Genomic DNA, 16,955 nt, shown 5'->3' with positions numbered 1-16,955 from the left:
TGCGGTTTGCCTGCTGCTAAGCTTTTATGGCTCTTCTCAAATCTCTTTCAGTCTGGCTTTTATTTTGTTGGTTTTTTGTATGGGTGTGTTTCATAATGCACTCAAATTGATACAGATTTTGGCACGTGATTTTTTTTAGAATTTCTTTCTCAATTTGACTGATTTTTTTGCACTTTAACTTTTCTTTATTATTTTTCATTGTATTGAGTCATCCTTTTACATTGTAATTAGGCTTTGGGGAGGTCAGTTATTTTATATTTCTAGGCTTAAATGATGCTAGTTCAAGGGATTTTGTTTTCTATTCTTACACACTTGAATTTTTTTAAACTATGTGTTAAAGATAAGGGTTTCTAGTTTGGATGGTATGTGGAAAAAGTAATTCGACTCCTTTTCAGGCACACAGTAACAGATTGAAAAGTCATATTCGGTCTGGAGAAAATTTTACGGTTTTGCTGTAGAATTACTCGTCAAGACCGTGAGTGTTATATGGGCATGGAAGAACATGTAGAACCTATTAATTTATATGAACTGTAAGATCACTGCTCTGAAAAAAATAGTGAAATATATTATTTACATCTTAGCTAAACAAACTGTAGCTGGGTTTAGGGGAGGGGTAGCTGGTGCGGACCAGTGCTGTTTAATATCTTCATCAGTGATACAGACAGTGAGGTCGTCAAGTGCACACTCAGCAAGTTTGCAGATGACACCAAGCTGAGTGGTGCAGTTGCCACACCGGAGAGATGGGATGTCATCCAGAGGGACTGGACAAGCTGGAGAAGTCAGCCTGTGCGAACCTCATGAATTTCAAAAAGACCAAGTGCAAGGTCCTGCACCTGGGTCGGGGCAATCCCTGATTTCAATACAGGATGGGGGATGATGTGATTGTGACCAGTCCTGTGGAGAAGGACTTGGGGGTGCTCATTAATGAGAAGCTCAGTGTGAGCCATGGACCAGAAGGCCAGTTGTATCCTGGGCTGTAACAAAAGAAGTGTGGCCAGCAGTTCGAGGGAGGTGATTCTGCCCCTCTACTCTGTTCTTGCGGGACCTCACCTGGTATGTTGTGTCCAGTTCTGGAATTCTCAACGTAAGAAGGATATGGAACTTTTGGAATGGGCCCAGAGGAGGACTACAAAGATGATCAGGGGGCTGGAGCACCTCTGCTGTGAGGAAAGACTAAGAGAGTTGGGTTTGTTCAGCCTGGAGAAGAGGAGCCTCCGGGGAGACCTTGTAGTGACTTTCTAGTACCTGAAGGGGGGCTGCAGGAAAGCTGGGGACTGTCCAAACAGTTCTGTGATTCTGTGGGTTTCAGATAAGTGTGTAATCTTCACACACATTTAACTTCACTGCATTTCTCACTATTGCAGCTGGAGAAAACACTGTACTTTGGAGGAAGGAATAAAAGGATGAAAGTTTCATTTATTTTTTTTGTTGTGGCATGTGTAGGGTAGCATTAGTTTGTTTGCCTGGAAGAATCATAGACTAGTTTGGGCTGGAAGAAACTTTTAAAGATCATCTAGTCCAACCCTCCTGCAAAAAGCAGGGACATCTTTACCTTAATCAGGTTTATCAGCACCGTCAAACCTGACTTGAAATGTTTCCAGGGGTGGGGCATCTAGCACCTCTCTGTGTGACCTTTTCCAGTGCTTCATCACCATCCTTCTGTTAAAACCTTTTCCTATCCCAGTAGGCCCTGCTAAAAAGTTTGCCCACATCTTTCTTGTAAGACCTCTTTAAGTATTGAAAGGCTGTGATAAGGTCTCTCTGGAGACTTCTCTTCTCCAGGCTGAACAACCCCAACTCTCTCAGCTTTTCCTCACAGGAGAGGTGTTCCATCCCTCTGATCATTTTTGCATGCCTTCTCTGGAGTCACTCCAACAAGTCCATGTCTCCCTTGTGCTGAGGGCTCCAGAGCTGGGTCTCACCCAGCAGGGTGCGGTGGTCCAGGTGGTGTCTCACCAGAGCGGACTAGATAAGGACACAGTATATTGGCGAGTGCTGTAGCAGTGAAGAAAAAACTGCAAACTGAACTGAGCAATACAGTCATTTTGATCTGTCTGAAATACATTTGTAGCACACTTGAAACCAAAGTAGCCATCAGTTGAATTAACTATGCTGTTAAAGTACATCCGTGCCTGAGTGTGTATTAAATGTGAAATTGTTGTGCTTTGCGAATTTTATCGTATTTTGAAGTTCCTGTTTTGTCCTATGCATACTGCTATCATTATGCTAGTGTGTGTTAGTATGGTATTTCATTTCAGTGAATACACAGGTGGTTGCAGTGTGAAGACTGCAGTGGTTATGTAAAGATTGAACTGCAATGTTGATAATTTACCTTAGGAAGAATCTTCAAGGTTACACGATTTATTTACAGTTCAAAATAAGAACAAGATGTAGTTCATAGATGGTCCTTTTTGAAATATATATTCAGTGTCCTTGGTATACTCCTTCTGGAATTGTGTGTGAAACAGCTGTCCTGGAATTTTACAAGTCTGACATCAGCAGAAATAATGAGCTGCTAGAGGTTAGAGCTGACTCCTCAAAGATAAGCTTCTGATGGAAATGTGCAAAATTAAGTTCTTTTTGTTCTTTTCAGGATATCTTTTCCCATTCTTACTTTGGCAGTTAATAGTTCTTTCTTTTTTTCTTAGAATGGCTGCTATTTTCTTGCATGTGGGTAAATTCTTTCTCTCAAACTACCGATATAAAACTCTTCCATTCTCTTATTGCTTTGTACCTCTTGTAGAGGATGGTTAAATAACACAAAACAGGAGAGAGTTGAAAAGCATAACAAAAAGCATAACAAAGCATGAGAGCAAATGGGAACCTCAAAGTACTCTTCTCACAGCAAAAGATACTTTGTCAGACAGCAGGCAAGAGGATGCAGGAAGCTGCTTTTACTTTTTCATGCAATGTTTAGCTTCCTTTCAATTTGTTGCTGGCTTGTTGTCTCTCCATTTAACTAAAGATACCAATGGTGCGTGTTGTTTAAAACCTTAAAGTAAAAACCACTGGCTCATAAAGTCTTTGGTGGTCTGTGGCAAGGAGAAATAAATGTATTGCATTAAGACCTCCTAGATTACTTTTCTTGGCTGGTAAAACTCCAACCAACCTATGGTAGGAGAGCCATTTACTAAGTGGTGGTGGTATTGCTGCCAATCGTGGGGTACAATGGCATGCTGTAATGTTTTTGAATGAGCATGGTGTGGAGTTCATTCAGTGAGTTTTTACTTAATTGTTTTGTAAGAAGGGGAAGCTTTGAGCATTTTTTAAAGCCTTCTTAACAAGTGGCTTCATGCTTTTTAAATTAGAATATAAAAAAACACACTCCGCATTTTGTTTGCTGAGAAATAAAAGAAATCTTAATCTTCTGAACCCAGAAGATGTAGCTTTTCCTTGATCATCCAATTAACAGCTAGAAAACATTAACAGCTTAGCAATGCCAAGGTTTCTTTTAAATGTTTCATTCATGAGTTTATCATTACCAGAGGTCTGGGGTTTTGCATTATGTGCACTGTAATGTATTTGAGGGAAGCATTGTATGAAGCATATCACCAGTTGAGACTTGTTGATTGAATGTAGTATAAAAGTGGCTTCTTTGTACACTCTTTTAGCCCAGGCTAAAATGTTGACTTATTTTTCTGGGTATAAAGCTTTAGGTGCATGAAATATTGATAATATTATTTAACTATGAGTTGGAAAGGTGGTAGCATATAAGTAAGCAATCTCATTGTTTTATCTCCAAGAAACAAAAAGAAATCCTTTCCTAAACAGGCATTTTAGGAATAGGATTGTATTGCTGAAAAATAACACTTTTTATTTCTTATGTGCCATTCAGAGCTGCAGTTGGGAGGAAAGGTGTGGAGCTAATCAGTGCAAGAGAAAACATGTAAAACTTAACAGGTAACGAAAATTGTGATCTGACCATGACAGTGTGCTCGTAAGCCATCAGTCAGAGATAAGTCTTCCAAATGGATTTTCTCTTGCAACTGCAAGAAACAGGTTTTTGAGGGAAGACTTAAAGCTTAAGGTAGCTTATAGATACTTTGTTGACCTATTTTTTTAGTAGGGTAGTTATTAAATCTTCATTTTCTCACATCAAGTGGGAAGTACTTAACTGTGTACAAAGGGCAGGAGTAAGCAAAAAGAATTGCGCATATGTGCAAAAGCAAAGCTCAGCTGATGTAGAGCCACCTGTGCATCTGTTCTTTGACTCAGTTTCTTCTGAAAGTCTTCTGTGTAAGCCAGTGTTCAAAACTAGTCAGAGTAGTACACCCCAGCCCTGAGCAGTAGTTCGGCAAGTCTACTAAATAATCTTGAACCAGGCTTATTTCTAACCCAAGCTTATTTTTAAAGTCACCTATTTTAACTTGAATCTGTTCCTTTGGTGTCAGCAGAACTTGGACACTTTAAAGCCAGGTGTTTGTAAAGGAAAGAATGTCTAAATAAGGAAATAAAGGTACATTCTGAATCCCTTGTCCTCAATCCATGTTGGAATCAAATTAAACTCGGGCTAGAAAACTTCATTGCTTAGCCCTGCAAAAATTAAATAAAACATCCACAGGGCAAAATGAAAAAGGGTGGACTTCTAGACCACCAAACTGTGTACTTCCTGTAGTACAGCAAAATACAGGAATGCGCTGATATCTCATGGTGAGGGCTATAGCATAAAAAGAATTATGTGGTCTTTTTTTTTTTTCCCCTAAATGATCAAGACAATGAGTAATTCTGCTGCTGCTGAAATTCTGTTACTTTGTGGCTCAGATGATTTGTGGTTGTAGATGTAAATATTGAGTGGAAAAGCCATGTTGATTGCCTGGCAAAGTCTGAGTTGAAGAGTTGTGTTTCAAAATAAAACAGGGTTAGAAAGAAAGAATGTACATTGAGAATCCTATCCTCATTGCTTTTGTGTTTATTAAGAGCTCCACGGGGGGGTTTCACAAACAGGATCTCCCATTTCCACATTGAATGTTGTTTTTGTAAGGAGTCTTAGCAGTAAATTAATAGAGTGTTTAAAAAAAACTTGCAAGCTTTAAAAGAAACTACCATAATTGTTTTTGCAGACATTGTTCTGGTTACACTTAATATTTTTTTTTCTCACCCTTTCCTTGAAGAGAGCCTACAGAGGACTTCTGTGTATATAACGCCTCCTTCCCCACTGAGTAAAAGCCTTTTTATGGCGTAAGATCTATTGATTGTATAAGATTGGTTTTTAGCTGAGGCATTTTGGAGTAACAATCTGAAACATTGTGGAAGAAAATCCAGTAATCTTTTTAATCGGCTGATGAACGAAGAGTAATACATGGACTTTAAGGCTGTGTTAAGCCAAGTTACTGCAGAGGCTATACTGACACATGCTGTTCATGGAAAAGTTAATATAGTTCTTCTAATCGAATGAATTTTCTTGTTGTGGAAAATCTGTTACTACACTATGTGAAACCAGCTGTGCTGCAAGGGGAAGAAATGAAATCATCTTACTGAGAGGTCACTGGTGAATAGTAGCACAAGATTTGTTGCTGTTATTAGAGGGTTGTGAAGCTCTACAGAACAGTCATTCTGTGGTCTTTCAGCTGCTGGAATTAAGTATTTCAGTTGTAAATGACAGTGTTGTGGGACATCTATCTGAAGATGTATTATTTTGTGTTCTTTGTGGGTTTGAATGCACTGAAGAAAAGAAAAAAGTAAAATATGTTTGTATTAGTGTAGAAAACATGTTGAGGGATATGTTGAACTGGATTTGGCTCACTCAGGTCATGCCTGATGGTATTGTTCCATATCTGATTATGTGGGCTTTGGAGACTAGGAGTAGAGAAACAATCATTATAACCTTGTAGACAGATCTTATAGACAGATTCTTCATGGTGGAAGCTTATTAGTTAGGATCATGTAGGAACGGTTGGACTCGGTGATCCGGTGGGTCTCTTCCAACCTGGTTATTCTGTGATTCTGTGATTCTGTGATCATGCTGGAGTGCATGAAACTTTTGAAAACCCAGCTTACATTCTCTAAAAAGTGCTTCTAATTTTTGAGAGCAGTTTATTTTATAGCTTTTATATGCAGAAACTTGTCTTCGTTTGTGCACTTATCTGAAAAACTGGTTCCTCCATTTGTGTGAATTGTTCAGTACTTTGCCTTGCTAACTGGAGCAGGAACTACCAGACTAATGAGTGCTTTTGAAAGCCTACTTATTTCACTGTGTTGCCTTCTGGAGAGCTAGATTGATGCTACCTGTCTTCCAAAATTCAGCCTGACATTTCCTAGTAATAAAACCTGTAACTTTATAGTGATGGTTATTTCCTGCCTTTTGGTTGGCTCTTTGTGGAGGGCCTGGAATAATCTGTTAGTGTTAAAATTTGCCCATAAGAATCTCCAGGATAGGTGTGCAAGCAAAGAAGGTATGATGGGAATAATGTGAAGTGATATCTTATGTTTAGAATATCAAGTGGGGACAGCGTAAGTTAATACACATCTGAATTTTTTTTTAATTTTTTTTTTCCCTTTTAAAAATCACTTCTCTTGGCGTATTGTTTTCTGTCTGTCTCTTATTCTATGTTGTGATTCAAGGACTGCACAAGAATGATTTCTCTTCAGTAAAATGTAAGGAGGACAATTATCTTCTTCCCATGCTGTCCTCCCTTAGCTTGTGCTTTTAAAGAAAAACTGTTTTAACTCAGGAAAAAGAAAACAGATCACCAAGTTGCAAAGAGTGAGAACAGTTCTCAGAAGGGTTTATTAAATAAAAGCATTCTCTCTTGCGTGTTTAATCTTAATTTTAAAATGTAGAGTTATTGACATACCTTTGCATGATTTTGAGATGCAAAATTATTTTAAAAATAAAAAACTATGATCTTGAAACCCTTCTTCAGGTTGCTGATGACAGACTTGACCTCACCACCACATCTTCCAGGAGCATGGGGGATGCAGAAGGCAGTGTTAACATGCATTCCTCTCCATAGGTGCTTCCTACCTACTGCGAGCTGATGAGTTATTGTGTCAGCTTTTTTGGAGCTCTTAAGCACTTAATGAAGATCTAGCATAAATTTAATATTGAAATTAGACCCAGCATTTTTTATCCATTACATTAGGGAGATGAAGAGAGGAGCAGCTTTGCTGTACTAGAACACTTTATTTTTTTCCTGGATCTTATGACTTCAGTATTCAGTTCAAAACAAGTACACTTTTAAAGGCCAGTACCTTTAAGGAAATATGTAACTGGCTTTATAGTAGCACATGCTTTGTAATTGGCTTTACAGTAGCACCTACTTAGTCTTTTTCTGAGAATTCTGTAAATCAAACTTTTTACTTGACGTGAGTATAAAAATTTAGTAGAACTTTCATTTAACACCTGTTTGGCGTAGAATGAACTTCATAACTAGACAATAACTAGACAATAATTTCATAACTACACTAGTGTTTGATAGGAATGGTTGGACTCGATGATCCGGTGGGTCTCTTCCAACCTGGTTATTCTATGATTCTATGATTCTAATTAATGCATACACCAGGCTTGGAATGAACTCATGACTGATAAGGCCAGGCCTGAACAGACTGACTTCAGAGGGTTTAAATGCTTTTATAATTAGGGATTATGAATATAATTTATTATAATTTATTTTTAATTTAAGTCTGATTGCCATATGTGTAATCCAGTGTAGCTACAATTGAGAAAAATGCAGGAAACTGCCTACTGAGTAGAGAACTTACCTAAGACCAGATAGTGTACTGTAAGACGCCTTTGGCAAAAGGAAGAGGCACTATGTGGAGTGTTTGGAAGGAAGGAACTTAGGTAAGTATTTTGACCATTGCAATGACATGTCTGCCATGTCTGTTGAAATGTTTTATGGAGCCTTTTTGCCCAGTGCGGTATTAACCAGTGACAGCATTTATCAGGCATTGGTATGGTTTAAAGAATTAACAAAAAAGCCTCTTACCCTCAGAGCTGAGAATCTTCCAACCATGCTGCTGCATACAAAACTCTCTGGATAATATTATTAGAAGACAGTTCGTTCCTATACACACATCATGTTAGAGGTTATGTTGAAGTCTTTGTATCTCACTAGATACGAAGGGGCACCTGACCTCCCTGATAATTTTGGGATTTAAATTGATGATTCACGTTGCTGTATTAGTGTTAATGATTGTCCCTCCTGGAGGTATGGAATGTCCAGTGCTTGCTTATTGCCCTGCAATTTACCTTGTGTCATTCAAAGATTTAGGTACCAGTCAATCAGATGATGGTTTTTTTTCTTAACACTCAAGGTACAACAGGTGCCTAGAAATAAAACTAATTCCATCTATCAAGTCTCCTAACTTCAATGGGACTTTTTGTTTATTCTGGTATTATTTGGTTTATGTACAGGCTTTCCTTCTCCTGAGGCTTGATTTAACCAAAATAGGTACTTGCTTTGAGGATGGTGAGCCTTTGGTACTCAAGCATTCTTTTGGATTCCATTTAATTTAATCAGGAAATTAATTTCTGTTTTCTTCATGTGTGGTAATGAATGCTGTTTTTTCTTAGGCAGTGCAGTTGCCCTTTTGGATAAAGTGTGCATAGATTAGTCTAATCAAATCATTACAATAGGGCAGCAAATTAAATCTCGTATTGGGAGTAAAGGTTTCAGTTTTCTGTTTAATCAGTGTTAATGCAGACATATTATCATTAAATTTTGACTGGGACTGGAATTGATGTTAATTAAACTCTAGCTAATGTACTGATGAGTTTGGAATTATTTGCTTCCCCCAACTTCTTTTGTACTTTAAAGAATACTGTGATAACAAGGAGTATTTATCACCATACAGTATTTAAGAATTATTGTGATGTTGGTCTTGGAAGTGTGACCAATCATTTCAAAGACATCTAAGCTAGGAGGAGTTCTGATTAGGGCACACAGTGGGATAAATTCAGGGAAGCCCCCAGGGAGTGAGGTGCGGGAGAAACATCCCAGCTGTTACATGTATCTGAAATAGCAGTTGAGCTGTAATGAGCCTAAAGCCAGATGGGGAGGAGAGAAAAAAAAAATATTTTGAGCAGAGACAAAAGGGTAGTTCAGAGAGTTACTGAGGAGCTGCCATCCCCAAGTTTCATTAAAGCCTTGATCCAAGGTGATGTTGTGAGGTGGGTTGTATGTGGACTCACTGCTTTGACTTGTGTGAAGTAAACCTATGTGTTTGGTCTGAAGGGAGTTTAAGGTTCACCTGAATGCAATTCTGTGCAACTTGATGAGGGGAACTTGAATTAGCAGGGGAGGTTGGACTAGGTGATCTCCAGAGATCCCTTCCAACCCCAACCATTTACTATTTTTGCTTGCTTAAATGTAGTAAGTAGGCTTATGAGATATGTAAGGCAGGATGCTTAATTAAACCATTTCTAGTTTCCATTTTCTGTGTGTAATTTTTATTTTTTATTCCTCTAATGGAAGAAGTCTTGCCTCTAGAGTCCTTCTTTAGAAAACTAGTAGTTATGTGTGTGTATTTGAAGGGTTGAATGTTTGTTCTCTTTGAAATATTTGTGCTTCATATGAAGTCTTAGCTTGATAGATCCTGCCTCAGTCGGTATCTCTGATACCTTCTTTTAATTTTGCTCATCTGCCATTCAGTTTTTATCTAGAAGATAACTTTAAAAAATTTGTGCATGTTGCAGTTTAACCCTAGTGGGTAGCTGAGCCCGTCACAGCTCCTTGCTCACTCTCTGACAGTGGGATGTGAGAGAATTGGAAGAGTGAAAGCAGGAAAACTTGTGGGTTGAGGTAAAGGCAGTTTAATAGGTAAAACAAATGCCATGCGCGCAGGCAAAGCAAAACAAGGAATTAATTCTCTACTTCGCATTGGTGGGCAGGCGTTGAGCTTCAGGAAAGCAGGACTCCATCATGCATAATGGTTAATTGGGGAAAAAAAACCACTGTCTCTCACAATGTCTTGTCTTCCTCCTTCTTCCCTCAGTTTATTGCTGAGAATGACAATATGTGCTATGGAATATCCCTCTGGTCAGTTGGGGTCGGCTGTGTCGCTTCCCAATGTATTGTGCACCACCAGCCTTCTTGTTGGTGGGGAGAGGTGAGAAACTGAGAAGGCCGTGATGCTGTATGAATGCTGCTCAGCCATTGCTAGAACATCAGTAATAGTGTCCACACTGTTTCAGTCACAAATCAAAAAAATAGGCTTATGCAAGCTAATGTGAAGACACTTAACTCTATTCCAGCCAAAACCAGTACACAACAAAAGCTGGAAAACTGTCCAACTAATCTTAAATCCAAAGGTCTGAAAGAAAAAGGAGGGATGGTGCTAGCTAAGAAGATGCTTTCAGGTTTCAATGAACAGATGGGAAAGCAAAGCAGCGTTTAACTTGTCCTGAAAGTGCTGCTAGGTGTGAAAGTCTGCTCAAAGGAATAGTACCTTGAATTCTCTACCACTGTTACTGATTTTGCTTTGAAAGATTCACAGTAAAGCCCATCCTCTGTCTAGGCAGGTGATGGGTTGATGAGTACTTCTGCAGAACCTAGACAACAACCTTGGGAAAGAGAGGAAGGAATGCTAGTCTGTGGGTCTAAAATATGGGGAAGTTTTGGTTTATAAAGGGATTTATTCTATTTAAGAATGCCAAGTAGTATCTGGGGAAATGGGGAAAAAAATAATTAATTCCTTAGGTATTAAGTATAAATTCCACAACAAAGTTTTTAAGTTTGTGGAAGAACAAATTTAGATTGCTCAGCTGTAAATATAGTCATCTCTTGTAGAATAAAGAATACTTTTTTTGTCCGTAATTTGGAACCAGTAAGTACAGGGGGAATTATGCCGAATCCAGGAGCTGTTGAATTTTTATTCGGTACTCTTTATTCATTATTCTTCTTCTGTAGTTTCTGTGGACTAAGGTAGACCTTGCACAGTGAAAAATATTATCATCTCAAAATCTGCTCATGTAAAAATACATCTTGAGAGAATATTGTAGCAGAATTCCCCATTAACAATTTTTTGAACCACTGTATGTGTAAACCACTCATATGTGTATAAAACATAAGCCTCACCAAGATACATTTTCAGAGGTGTAAGATTGCTGAATTATAGATTGGATTAAAGATTGGATCCAATCTTGTAATCACTGGATTTAAGTGTTGTTCAGTCTTTTACTTCAACCAAGTATGTGTGGGTTTTAATACACATTTGTTCTGCTTTAAGCCTCCAAACTTGGATTTAATGAATGAATTTTCTAAAGTTAGAGATTAAAGAGGCAAAAGCCTCTTCCAAGGGTAACTCGCTCTAGAAGTAAACAGTAAAAGTGAAACGGAGAACTCTATACCCTATTTATCCTCTAAGGGAAATAATTTTCTGAAAGCCACATTACTACAAAATAATTGTCTCCACTTGTTACTGCTACATACCAAATATCCATGTTAGTTTCTCTCTTCTTGAGAGTGGCATTATCTTTTATCACAATTTTCATCTATTGAAGGCTAACCCGTGTGACTAAGCGAACATCATTACTACTACATAAAGGCAGAAGTGAAGCAGTGTAGTGTAACTATCACTAAGTATCAATAAAATCAAGTGGAAAAAAAGCAAGCCCATCATGAGCAGATTTTATTTTACAACATATTTATATGAATGCCCACTGGAAAAAAATGAAGGACTTGCCAGTATGAAAATAATGAAAATCTGATCTAAATAAAGGGGGAATGGAGGTAATTAAGTCTCTTTTCCTTCATTGTTGTTTCAGGAGCAGCTCTCTGGAAGTTTTCTACCATATATTAAAGAATGTAGTAAATTATACTGTACTATATAAGAAGTTTGTTGCATATGATAATAACATCATCAGAATTCTTCTGTAATGACAGAACAGAATTGGAATAGTTTCTTCATTGATTTGATATGTATGCTAATGTACTATTTTCAATTACATATTCCTTTCTCTGTGCCTGTAATGGAATTTCAAGTAAAAATTAATGTATTGTGGAAATTAGACAATTGCTGTGGTTAGAGCTGAACATGCATAACAAATTGGTTTTGAGGTAACTTGAAAAGAAATGTTTTATGCACTATGAAATTATAGACTTCAGAATTTTCCTTTTTCTTCCCTATTAGCAGAATAAATAATGCCAAAAGGTAGGAATTTCTAATATGTTCTGACAAGATTGCTCTCTTATACAAGATATTGTGTTGGCAACATAGTTCCAACCTTTTTTCTTACTTTTTTCTTATTTTAGGTCCCAAATCTCATCCCAGTACTGATATTTAAATTAGGAAGACCTTTGGAGCCTGCTCTTTACAGGGATATATTGTATACGTTACCTGCACTGGGTGTACACAAGGTCAGAATGAAAAATTTTTAGTAAAACCGAAACTATCAATAAGAGGTCATTTATTTCTAAAAAAAATTTAGACAGAGCAATGCATAGCGTGTTTGAAATAACTGGATTGTAAGCTTCAGTATAACTTTCTAATATTTTGAATGGAATAGTATGTTGATATAGTGAAATGTATGTTATGCTTTGTCTGCACCATGTCGTTATATATATCATAGGAGGTTTCTTTTGGACTCACTATGCACTAAAGTTTTTCAGAAAATGACTTTAAGTTCCTTTCTGGCATCACAGTTGGACAGTTACCTCCTTGTTGTATTTAATTGTAAAGTAACGATTATAGATTTGTCTTTGTTCTTGAACATAAAAAATAATAGTGACATTTGGTTAAAATTTTTTTCAGGTTTGTGTAGCTCAGATTCTTCATGCCATACACATGCTGGGGAGCACACCAAAGCTTAGAGCCATTGCTTTGCGGCTGATGACATCATTATGGGAAAGACAGGTTAGAAAATTCTTGTAGTGTCACTAAGATAAGTGTTGTTGAATAACTTCATTACCTTTAACCAAGGAAGGAAATTAATTTTGGGACATTGCATACAATAGGATTAAATGATCAGCAGCATAAAGTAAATGGTGGAAGTGGTATCCATACTGATTCTGTTTTAGTGAAAAAAAATCAATAGCATGTCTTTCATGAAACCTGCTTTTCATTTCTTCAGGTCTCAAACTGGAATAGGAAAAAAACTGAAGAACAGCTTTCTGCTTTTCATAATGTGCAGTACGAACAAGGCCTTAGCTACATGGCAGTAATTTGCTTCTCTGTTTATAAAGTAGCAGTAGAGATTCAGTCTGCAACGGCCAGTTAGATCTCAGTGCAGCAGTAGATTCCAATAAAGAAATAAAGTCGAGTATGGTATACAGTAAAAGTGATACTTAAAAGTCATGTGAAAGTGCTTGCGATTGAAAATCTCATCACCAACTTTTGGAGATCTGATGATAGTTTTTCCATTAAATCTTTTCCAGGATCGAATTTACCCAGAATTGCAGAAGTTCTTGGCAACATCTGATATACCCTCTTTGTCTGTTGACAAAGATGCTCAATGGGAAAAGCTGATTGCTAAAGCTGCCTGTATAAGAGATATATGTAGGAAGAGGTAAGCAAAAGTGTTGTTCATCTTCTGTCTTTGTAAGGGAATACATTTTTCTTTTCCCCCAGAAAAGCTGCATAATTATTTTTACCTACTCTGTTACATTAATTATGGGTAATAGGTTTCTAGTATAAGATACCTGGGTATTGCTGATGTCAGCAGTTGGTAGGTTTCAGGATTTATATTGTAACTAATAGGAAGCATATATAAATAATGGGAAAATTAAAATGTCTTCACCCTGAAACAAAACACGTATTCTATACTGACTGAGAGCAGAAACTTTTAAAGCATACGACCCCCACATTTTAAAAAAAGTGATGAAACATTAGATGAAACAACTATTGATCTGTCTGTCTTTTGATCTATTCAAATAAAGATGGGGTGCATTTCTGAAAAGTGTGTTCTGTCACATGGAGATTACTGGTCTATATTCAGACGTAATAGCAACCATGGAACACAGTTGAACGTCTAGCTGGATGATGTATCCCTTCCAGCTCTAACAATCCATGTATATCAGTACTTGATGATAATTGACAGTTCCTGTAATGATTATTTAAAAAAAACATTATTAATCACTTTCTGGTTTTGAGTGCACAATACCAGCTTTTTTTCTTTGCCACCTGTCGTTTGGGTTTCACTTTTATTTTTCTTTCTTGAAGGTCAGTTACTAACAGCTGGAAAGGTTCATGTATCTTTCAGTCATCAACTGAAAGAAAACAATCTTAAAGGAAATAGTCTTTCCTTTACCTTGTCAGCCTTCTTTAATTTTGCCAAACAGCATTTTTCATGAAATAATTAAAGAAGAAAGAGCTAAAAGCAAGAAATAAATCTCAGTGCTGCTGTAATATTCTTTCTGCCATCTAAGTGATAGTTAAGAGTTTAGGTGTACGTAATTTCTTCATGCATTTAGAAATTATTTGGAAGAAACTGAGAGCAAATAGAGGAAGCCTGAATGTTTCATGAATGCAAATTGCCTAGCTTTTTACCACAAGCTTTTGCAGAAACAGTATGAGGAACTGCTGAATCAGCAGTTGACACCTACCCCACCACAGCCCTATAAAACTGAATGGATGCTAAAGGAATGGAAAGCAAACAAGCAACCCATGCAGTCGCTGAAGAAGAAACAGATGATATTGGAGAACCAGAAAATTTGGAAGAATGTTGTTATCTGATGTAAGATAGCTATAAGTGTTTTGCTGCCAGAATCTCTACCAACCTGTGGCAATGAGTACTGTGATAAGACAGCAATAAAGAAGCAAGGAACAGAGTCTTCAATAGCATGCACAGATTTTTCTTCTCATTCACTTCTTTAATTATTTAATCTTTCAGTGTATGTGAAATCCTTGGACAAAAACTTCAATAACTTAATCACTTTTTGGTTTAGCTTAATGATCTTTTATTTGGAACTTGATGCCTCTTGATTTAACTCTCTGTGTCACTAAGCTTTCAGAGCTCTCTCTGATACCCTCATTTGTATATTTTTTCCTTCTACTTTTAGTTTATTTTAGTTTTCATTTAAACAAAACCAATACTTAGTTATTTTTTTTTCTTTTTAATAGATCAAAACTGGTGTGTATGCATGAATGTTGCCTTGTATCATCATGTTTTTCCCTTTAGGCCATATCAGCATGGAGCAGACATGTTGGCTGCAATTTCCCAGGTGTTAAATGAATGCACAAAACCTGATCAAGCTTCACCTGCTGCCATAGTGTTACAGGGTCTTCAGGCACTTTGTGAGGCTGAGGTAAAATTAAACTAATTTGTTCCTGTTACTTTTACTCAAAAAAACCCTACTAAACCCAGAAAGGGAGAAAAAGCATGATTTTTTTCTCAGCTTTTACTGGATTTTTTGTAGCATGGGAGCCTGCAGATACTCCTGGTTTTATGTATTATTGCTAATAATTTGTTGTAGTTTTTTTTCTCCTTTCTCCTAAGGACCTAATGGCTGGGATTGCAGAAGTTTGTCTAAAGTGGTTTTAGCTTCTACTTAACACACAATAACTTTCTGGTTGCTAGTGTAACTGTAATGGGAGATTTAAGAGTGCAGTTATTATGTTCTAAGGACTTAGAAAATAAATGACAAGACTCCAAACTCATTTTTAACAGAATAAAAATCAATTCTATAATTTTAAAGCCAATTTTGTAAATTAAGAATTGGGAGCATGTTGTTACTAACATCTGTGGTTTCCCAACAATTAATATTTTGTAGTTCATTGAAGTGGTTTCTTTCACTATAAATTGTAAGAACTGACCTAATGAAGCCATGATATTTGTGTTTATTTTAGTTGGATATTTTCCCAGTGATTTGTTAACTTCTACAGTTTTACATTCTTTTTTTTTGTTCCACAAATTTGATTGTATTTGCTTGTGTTTAAAGATTAAGGACATTTTCTTTTGGAGGCTCTCAGAGAGTATAGCTTACTCCATAGCTTCCTATGCTTTCATCCTGTTGAGCTCCCAGAGACAGCTTGCTTTTAAGTTGATTTGAAGAAGTGATGGAGAGCAGTAGTGTTACATGAAGATACAACTACAGCTTTTGTGTATTGCTACACTATTCTATTTATTGCTGCTTTACCTGGTGCTGTCCAGTGTTATTGCATGATGTCAGTTAATATACCGTGAGACTGTTAATACAAGTAAATATTTAACATGCTTGCCTTTTTTTTCTTATTCTTTTTATGAACCATATATTCATTCCTAGTGCCAAGTAGGCATGGAGAAGGCAAGTGCTGGAAACAGATGTTGTTTAAATAACTTGGAACTGCTATTATAAATGGTGTCTCTCACTTTCCCTCCAGGTTGTTTGCATCCGTTCTACATGGAATGCTCTGTCACCAAAGCTGAGTTGTGATACAAGACCCCTCATTTTAAAATCACTGAATGAATTATTTGCCCTGGTTCCCTCGTTAACAGTACATACAAATGAATATGAGGTATGTATTCATGGGCTGAGTCTTCTTTTAGTGTACCTTTTTAATATCTCTGAATTGCACTCACTGCCTAATTCAAGCTAATCATAATGCATGTTTCCCCGGAGTTTTGCAATTTTAGATTGCGTTGTGAATCCTAGGAGAGAGGTGAGAAATTCTAGTGCAAGTTTTATCAGGGGTTTCCCTCTCCCAAAATGCGAGAACACATGAATGTGTCTGCAGTTCAGACCTGTGTCCTTTCAGCTTCCTTAGCTCAGTGCGTGTTGATGTGGCAGCAGTTTCAGGTGACTGCCTTTACTTCAACTGCTTATTTGGATAAAGAAAATCTGAGTGCATGTTTTGTTTACTTTTATAGAAATTCAAAGCTCAAGTTATCAGCTTCCTTTGGAACAACACACAAAACAAGGTAAGCGATACAACTGAAAATATCCAGTTGCTGACACCAAGAATTAACATTAAGTTTTAAACCTGTCAAGATAAGGTTGTCAGTGTCAGCAATCTAATTTTCTAATAGAGTTTCATGTCACTGACCATTTAACACTGTTTTAGAAGCAGTTTAGTGCACATGGAAGGGGATAACAGAT

The 16,955-nt window shown here is 37.1% G+C and overlaps 1 protein-coding gene across 1 annotated transcript in view; it reads left to right on the top strand.

Annotated features, from left to right (window-relative positions):
• FOCAD (focadhesin) overlaps nucleotides 1-16,955 on the top strand; it is a 94,614-nt gene that overhangs the window by 28,155 nt on the left and 49,504 nt on the right. The window contains exons 12-17 of the mRNA XM_069881192.1: nucleotides 12,195-12,299; nucleotides 12,694-12,795; nucleotides 13,317-13,447; nucleotides 15,059-15,185; nucleotides 16,240-16,374; nucleotides 16,727-16,777. Of these exons, the coding sequence (XP_069737293.1) occupies nucleotides 12,195-12,299; nucleotides 12,694-12,795; nucleotides 13,317-13,447; nucleotides 15,059-15,185; nucleotides 16,240-16,374; nucleotides 16,727-16,777 (651 nt within the window). The remainder of the gene's footprint in view (nucleotides 1-12,194; nucleotides 12,300-12,693; nucleotides 12,796-13,316; nucleotides 13,448-15,058; nucleotides 15,186-16,239; nucleotides 16,375-16,726; nucleotides 16,778-16,955) is intronic.

Source organism: Phaenicophaeus curvirostris, chromosome Z (assembly GCF_032191515.1).
Source record: "Phaenicophaeus curvirostris isolate KB17595 chromosome Z, BPBGC_Pcur_1.0, whole genome shotgun sequence".
Classification (NCBI taxonomy): Eukaryota; Metazoa; Chordata; class Aves; order Cuculiformes; family Cuculidae; genus Phaenicophaeus; species Phaenicophaeus curvirostris.
Note: the sequence above shows the minus strand (reverse complement) of the source record. Positions and strands in the feature narration are given on the sequence as shown.